Source organism: Pseudonaja textilis, chromosome 3 (assembly GCF_049901715.1).
Source record: "Pseudonaja textilis isolate UNSWEBS1 chromosome 3, rPseTex1.2, whole genome shotgun sequence".
NCBI lineage: Eukaryota > Metazoa > Chordata > Lepidosauria > Squamata > Elapidae > Pseudonaja > Pseudonaja textilis.
Window position 1 is genome coordinate 167,348,776 of NC_141992.1, and position 8,346 is coordinate 167,357,121.

At 33.9% G+C, this 8,346-nt stretch overlaps 1 protein-coding gene across 1 annotated transcript; it reads right to left on the minus strand.

Annotated features, from left to right (window-relative positions):
• Window positions 1-94: 94 nt before the first annotated feature.
• Window positions 95-7,838, minus strand: RPL7 (ribosomal protein L7). The gene is made up of 7 exons (XM_026706091.2): window positions 7,805-7,838; window positions 6,860-6,965; window positions 5,523-5,689; window positions 3,968-4,105; window positions 2,865-2,974; window positions 644-854; window positions 95-145 (listed from the first exon to the last, which is right to left on the minus strand). Exons 1-6 carry the CDS (start codon window positions 7,816-7,818, stop codon window positions 646-648), a joined length of 744 nt encoding a protein of 247 aa, XP_026561876.2. The 5' UTR covers window positions 7,819-7,838; the 3' UTR covers window positions 95-145; window positions 644-645.
• Between the last annotated feature and the right edge of the window lie 508 nt (window positions 7,839-8,346).

Genomic DNA, 8,346 nt, shown 5'->3' on the forward strand with positions numbered 1-8,346 from the left:
ATTCACTTTGTTATTGTACTACCTAATCATATTTAGAACAATCAGAATATTCAGAGGCACTTCATATATCAGTAAAAGAATTTAACAATGCAAGCAGTTTTCATAGTTCTTTATTAACAATGTGTAGATCAGTCATCTTCTGAGCCTGTAGAAGAGAGGAGATATTAACACATTAAAAGCAGAAAACAAATCATGTTTCAGAGAAAATATTGAATACAGGTAATGTATTAAAATTTCTGAAAACCACCAATGTACTATATTGCATTTACTTCCCCATTTCTGAATTAAGCAGCACACAGAACCTTTGGTACTTTCAGGGCTCCATTCTACAAAGCAGATGTCAACTAGATGAAGGATTAGCTACAGCCAGCTAAATTTTATTTTTTAAAAATTAGAATATACTTAAAGAGTGTAAATGTAAGATTAATCATTTTATCTTATGCCCCAATAAAAATTTAATTCTCTCTTCCCTTACAGCCCCAGAAAGGCAACATTTAAAACCCATTAAGGAAAGAAGCTAATTCCTTTTCTGGTATTTATTTAAAGTGTAGAATTAACAACATAACAGCACTAGTAAAAAAAAAAACAACCAAAGGATCAAAACCCAGTATGTTGGAAATGCAATCATCTAATTGTATCTTACCATTAATTCATCCTCCTAATCATTCTGTTAATCTGGTCCTCCCTGTTTCCTGCATCACCACCTTCTACAAAATGAGTTGTTTTTTTCTTCATTCCACCCCTTGGAGAAGATAGCTTGAATGGCCAGAGAAAGTTGTTTGCAGCTTTGAAGTTTTTGCCAACAGTATAGATTTCATGGATCAAGTCTTCCATGCAAATAATGCCATATTTTTCTGAAAATTAAAACGAACATCAGAAAATATTCAGTCTGCAAAATGCTCTTGCTTGCTCATGAAAGGCATATTAAATATGTGGAGTCTGGCTATTTCTACTATGCTCAAAATATTTCAACTTTCCCATCCCAGCAGGTTCAGAAATAGTTAAAAGGAAATCTGTCAATCAAATAGATCTACACCATCAGTAAAGATAGTGTCCTGAGAACAAATGAAACTGAAGAACCAAAAATAGGAACATTCCTGTCTCTGGTGGCCTTTAAAGAAGAAATAAATTTCTGCTTTGCTTTTGTTGTGCCTTCTCCGAAATGATAAAAGCAAAACAGGTTTTTTCCAGGCAGCAAGAAGCCAGACAAGCAAAGCCCCAAATCCCCCCCAAAACTATAAAATACAATACAGGTAGTCTTCAATTTATGAGCATAATTGACCCTGAAATTTCTGTTGCTAAGTGAGACAATTAAGTGAATTTTGCCCCATTTTATGATTTTTCTTGCCATACTTATTAAGTGAATCACTTCAGCTGTTAAGTTCAGAAATTGTTTGAATTTGCACGCTTTTCTAGGAGGACTTAAACTGCAATTCTACTTTTGAATCTCCCTGGGAGGGTGGGAGGTTGCAGCAGAAATGTTTCAACTAGAAATCTAGAAACTCCAGTGCAGATGACAGGGAGCCCAGTTCACCACAGACCTCCTTTTCATAAGCAACTACACATCCCCAAAACAAGCCCACATGAAATGTATCTTTTGTAGAAATCAGAGGTATTCTATCAGTCAATTAAAAACTCATAACTATCAATGTTTCAATCATACCATGCTATTTGAAGAATACAGACTTTGCTTGCTCTTATAAAGTCCTGGAGTCACTATAGCAAAAAACAAGCTACAGAGTCCCCAGGTGAAACAATAGTTCAGGCACTTGACCCTTTGACAAGTCACCTGCTCTGTACTTTTCTGACTATTTCTATAACGAAATCTGTCCAGAGAACTTTAAAGTAGTGAAAGATTAAATGTCCCAAGTATAAATAAATACTATAATATACTGTAAAACACATTCACTTAAAATTTGCCAATTATTTTTAAATAATGGAAATGTGCAAAATGTTTTAAAGTCTAAATCATACCAACTTGAAAGCAATGGTGTCAAATTCCAAATGGATTGTTCTGGTCATTTTGGAAGTACTCATTTCAAAAGTGCTCATTTTGCACTGTTTTGAGCTCCAAGTGGTACTTTCTCAACTTTGGAACACTTTTTAAATATTTGGAATAGCTGTTCAAAACTCAGAGCATTTCAAACTTGTCTTACAAGTTCAAAACGTTTCAAATTCAAAACGTTTTGCATATAACTATTCTGCTTTGATTAATACACACACACATACACAAAATATGACATCTGTGATCTTGCAGCATTTAAATACAAATATACCAAATTATTGTTTGGATTAAAATATATATTTATAATTAAAGATGTGCTATTTTAAATCCTGCTGTATTAAAAAGTACATACTGCATATTTTAAACTTCTGGAATTGTCTTTACTGCTATTCTGACTCTAATTTGCTAGATCTCCAATGGATCTAATATTTATCATTTGGTTTCCAAAACATAATTCTTCTAAGCATTTAAATCTTGTCAGAAAATATAATTTATAATATTAGAACTTTTCCAGTAAATTTAGATGTTTATAAGGTTGAAACATTTTGATCTCAGATGTTTTGCACACATGCAAGAAGAAATTGGAATTCTAAAAGCTTATTCTGAACATTATATATTGCTATGTTCTGAATGCTTCTATTTCATGAAACAATAAGCTACCAAGATTTGAAAATATGAGCCAATATACATTATACTGCAGATGGATTGGGTGAATTTTCAAGGAAAAGTAGCCTTTATACACACACACACACACACACACACACAAAATACAACTGACATTATTCAAATCAGCACACCCTGTTGTGTAGAAGAGTTACTGAAACTATCACTAGGTTAAGCAGAAATGTGAACTACTTACTCAGGCTTTTCTTAATCAAAGAGTTGTCGGTCAAAGCTATACGCTGCTTGTTGATCTTCCCATAACCACGTTTATAGATCAGCTCGTGCACAGACTTTAAGTTAGGATATCTAGAAGATAAGCAATTGCTTTGGTGTAATTACAGACAATTTTATTTCTATCACTGATCAATAAAAACACAATAAAATGAATACAAAACCATATTTTGCATATATTTGGCATCTATTCCTCTTACATAAAAAATCCATTTGGGATACAACATTTAAAAATCTGTAGGTTGAAGCTTCTGAAACTCACACTTTCTCCAGTGCACTGAAATTAGTTATTAAGGAAAACCTAGCACTGTCTAATCTGGAATAATATTTGCTTGGAAAATTTAGACTGAAAGATGGCAAGGGCTAGGGGGAAAATCCTGTAATTGTGTTATATATTAATTTTTAAAAAATGTTGCTACTGAAATCATGAAACACAAGATAGTTCCCAACTTTAAAATTGCATATATGAACAATTATTGCCAATTATTTTCTAGCAAAGTGTCTTATTCACAGGCAGATCAAGACAGAAGTCTAGCCAAATCTTCCAGACTTCTATAGTCTGTGGTTATCACTGTCTATGTGTCAAATTCTATTTTAAATCATTGCAAGGACATTATGAAAATTTCCTTCTGTAGTCATTAAAGAATGAGCATGTACACAAGAAGAAATTATACTCTTATGCTGAACCAAAACCATCCTGGCAAGTTTCTGAGGCATTCATGAGTATAAGAATGAGGTGTATTTGTTGGTAAAACCCCTAGTTTCTCAATAAATAAGAAAAGTTTTTAATCTTATAACACTTGTAGCAAGGATTTGACCATGCTTCCTATCACCATATTTAGTAGGCCCCAAGTGTTATTATATAGTCTGGTATAATAAAACGGGGTTGTCTGAGGACCGGGTTGCAAAATCTCTTCTAGATCAAACTCTCCAAATGGCAAATCAGCAAAGACACTACTAAAAAGTGAATGTGAGCACTAACAAAAAGTAGATTTCATCAGATTTTAATAAATGATATATCCTTTTAAAAAAAACCAGACAGAGATCGCTAAATGTGATTCAACTTACCCCCAAGCAATGTAAGGTTCAACAATTCTCAGCATGTTAATGGACGCCTTGTTGAGTTTCACAAAGGTCCCATTAAAAATCTGCCGCAGACGAAGGAGCTGCAGTACCTTACGAACTTTGGGACTGACGCCATTAATTCTAAACAGCAAAATAGAAATTCTTTTTAGCATATACATTCAAATGTACTTGCTACTAATAAACTTGCATCTATAAGGTAACACACAGTACTAAATGTTGCATACTATATATATATATATATATATATATATATATATATATATATATATATATAATTGTTGCCCTACATTAATAACCTGTTCTTTAATTGAAAGATAAAAGTCCATCTATTTCTTAGGAACGTTAATATGCTTGTTCCAAACTTATTCTGGGATTTTTTTTTTTCAATATTCCAGCCTACCTACACACAAGATTTTTAGTGGTTTCTCATTTACTAGGTCCAAGCCTACTTAGCTTTTATGGTATCAACCAAGGTAATCAATTCCTGTCATCTAGCTAGGAACTATGTAAAATGCTCTTCTACAAAATGTGAATACCTATACCCTAAAAAAGCATTTCTTGATCTAAAACTAAACTAAAAAGCAATCGGAAATTAATTATGAAGATCTAGAAGATTAAACATCATACACTGGTTATTTGACTATTGGTTGACAGCTGCAGATATTAATTCATAGTTTATAGAAAAACAAGGTTGATCTCAGATCTGTTTTAAGAAATGCAAACATGTAGTGATCTACAGAACTGATTTGCGCGTGAAAAGTTCCAGAGAATTATTAAATGTTTTATTCAGTGTTGACCACACTTCCAAAGGCAGTTTCATAGCCTCCAGAAATAAAAGCTTAGAAACAGAAGCTGTTTGAGATATCCTAAAAAAGGGGGCCTATTTCAGGGCTGATTACCCCATAACACTTCAAACTGCTTCCAGTTTGGAGGATTTACTTCCAGCAGCTGCAAATCACCTTCTCAACAGCAGCTTGGTTTTAAAGGACACTTGGCAGTGTCTAGAGGAGGAACAGAAAGTTCTAGATTTTTGAGGAAATTTCTATTTCTGCATCAGTGAGTTTTTCACATCCCTATTGACATGTTATCTTGTATATTTTTCTCTATACTTCTGCATATAACATTTATTTTCTACCCAACATTTGTTAATTTACAATTCTTCATCAACAGATCAGTAATACACCATCCTCTTGTATGCAAGAAGCTGAACTTCAATTCTTAGCTTATTAAGTTAAAAAAAAACTTGTCTGAAACCTTTCAGGCAAGTGTCAAAAATGATCCAATGACTTCAAAGTATATAATCAGTACAATACTGGGATAGAAATAAAGCATTAAATTCTACTTAAAACGTGTATCTAAATTGAATATGGACGAGGTAAATGTGATAAACAATCACAATCTCCTTAATAAAAAATACTGACATCTAAATAAAATTCTCTAATTAGTAATGGCTTGAATTAACTGTTTAACAGTTGCTTTCCTATCAAGGCTTAGATAGTACTACACATAGGGTTAGCATTACACTTGTTTACCTTACCCTCTGATCCTGATTACAAATGCCAATTTGGGTTCAGCAGGTACATAGTAATTGCCAGCTTTGCGAGCCATGCGTGCCATGCGAATCTCACGACGGTACATCTGCCTATATTCTTTGTGGTAGGCCTGGGCTCTTTTATAAATGACTTTTCGTTCCTCCTTTCGCAACTGAAATGAGAATGTTATATTGAGAAATTTATTTTTCTCTCCCCCACCCCGCATCAGAATTACCAGTTATCCTCCATTTTAATGTCACAACTATATTGACAGGTAAAATTAGACATCAAACCAAATGAATATTGATTTCAATTTACACTTCAAGGACAACATAGCCCCAAGACGGTAAATTCATCTTTTAAAAAATATTTTCTCTCATTTCTAATCAACTTGTGCTTGTTCTCAATTTTTTAAAGGCCCTTGTTTAGAAGTGAATGCTTATTCTTTTTAATCTTTACCATCTTTACCTTTTTCTTGCAGGGAAAGGCAAGTTCCCAAATTTTGGTAGATTCAAGCCAAAGACAAAACTAAGGCAGAACTACAGCATTAGAAGAGCGACTTTTCTAGTCCAACCTTCTGCTCAAGCAGAAAACACTATATATATGTAAAGCAGGTGATGACAGGCAAGGATTTTCAATGATGACAGTGAAAGCAGAAATTATTTTAGCAAAGTACAATATAGGAATGGCTGAAAAATCCTGAGTAGTGGACAGTTTTTTTAGCATATATCTTGCTAAGTCATGTAAAATTAAAGTGCAAGATATATATTAAGAAAAAAATGGATCCGGGATCATGTCTATTAAGAAAAACATGTTAGAATAGAAGCTAGAATAATTTGGAAATGAACAAAGTAGTATATGAATCCCAAATAAATCGGATGTATTTAATATACTATATTGAATGCAGTCCATTCCAAGGAAAAAAGCAGAATTCAGAATAAAAGCAGTATGTTTAAGATAAGCTGCTCTGTTTTGCTTGAAATGGGAAAATCTTGGGGTTCTGTAGATGCCACACTGCTACAAAACACTAAAAAAATAATAATTCAAACTTAAGTTAAAAATAAATGCAGTTTTTGCAGGTTCATAATTGATCATTCTCTTCAGATCAAAATGAAACATACCAGGGCAATAACTTAAACCTTTGACTTTAAATTAAAAGTCATGAACTTGCAATTTGATAGATTTACTTGCTAATAAGCCAAGTAAACATGTGTCTATACTATGTAAATGAGCATATAATTAATTATTAAATCATACTGGAATTTGAATTTGTTTTACTGTACTTTTATGTAAACTGTCATAGGATGTATCTAATGGGATAAATTAAAAATATAGTATTTACCTTCTTTTGGACCAACAATCTCTTCATACGTTTGGCCTTTAAATCAGCAAAAGCCTTCCTTTTCTTTAAAAGGCTTTCTGGCACTGAAGGCAACTTCTTCTTTCCTCTAAATTATAAAGCAGCAAATTATCAAAAATTGTATCAAAATATTTCAAATGAAAATGTTTGATAACTAGTAAAATGTACCCAATTTTTTTAAAAAAATCCTAGAACTGCAAGAACATCAGATAATTCAGATATGTTGTTCTTTATTTGGCTCATTTTTGTAGCTATTATGGTATGTATTCTAATTATCCAAATATGCATCATCAACAATTCTTACACTATCAGTCCTTCAATTCACTCTGCCTGTTACTATTGCACATGTTTTTTGCCCACTGAAATAATTCTAAAACTTAGAGAAACCAGGTTTGCTACTGATTGTCACAAGTTGGAAGACATTTATTTTCAAAAATAATGGAAAAAGCAGGAAGAATTCCAAGTTTTTTCGCCGACTGTCAACGATGAATACAGCAGAGTTTCGGATCCCTGATTTCGAGCGAAGGACCACATTCCTTGCTGTCTTCCATTCAGCCCCCACTGTATGCGTGTACAGTACCGGAAGGGAATAACTTGGCCTCGGATTAAACCATTAATCAAAGAAATGGTTAATCGCCATTAACCAATCACTAGTGAACCTGGGAGGCCTCAAATGCTCTCCTCCATTAGAGGTCTCTCGGTCTGAAAAAATAAGCTTCTACAATACTCAACGCGATTCATTACAGCAGGGATCCGGTTCTCAGCCACATCTCCCTAATTAACCCTTCCAGACAACAGTGGCACGAGTTTAGGGGAAACCTTCCAAGTTACAAAGCTATGATAATTTTTTTTTTAAAAAGAAAGTCTTGCAAAGAAGATCTTAACGCAGCAGATGGCAACGGATTGCCTCCCAAAAGCATTACTTACTCTTCGGCCGCCATGGTCTCTACCGGAAAAAGAGAGACCGGGAGCATGCGCAGAGATCATAAACTGTCGCTTAGAGGGCCAATAGAAGGGACTGTTGAATGAGAAGCCCCTGTTCCCACTTAGCTGTCTAAATTAATGCCTGTACCAAGTAGACCAGCTTGGTGACCTGATGAGTGCTGAAACGAACGCGGAAGCTGTCATGATTCCTTCAAATGGTGGAAGCTTTTTTTCATGCTTTCGTTTTTACTGCCAACTAGGGTAGGTGATAAGAAGGGATGGTGACATTTAAAGTATATTATTTTATCAGTGTATTAAAGTAACCTATTTTGGAATTTGACTGATGGTACTACCTGTTTTTATCTCTTCGCATCTCCTTTTCTAGACAATCAAACAGAGTGTCGTCTAAATATAAATGATGTTTACATGGAATAGAATCCAGTATGCCATTCTTACTGTATATATGACCTAGGTTGGTTAAGTGGGGCTTTCTCCTAAAGCTTTTTCCAAGTGCCTTTTTCACTAGGCTACTATATGGAAATTGG

Coding starts and splice junctions, on each gene's coding strand:
- RPL7 (XM_026706091.2), bottom strand. Junction 2,975..3,967: donor GAACCTTACATTGCTTGGGG/GTAAGTTGAATC, acceptor CTTATCTTCTAG/ATATCCTAACTTAAAGTCTG. Junction 855..2,864: donor TTTGATTAAGAAAAGCCTGA/GTAAGTAGTTCA, acceptor TTTAATTTTCAG/AAAAATATGGCATTATTTGC.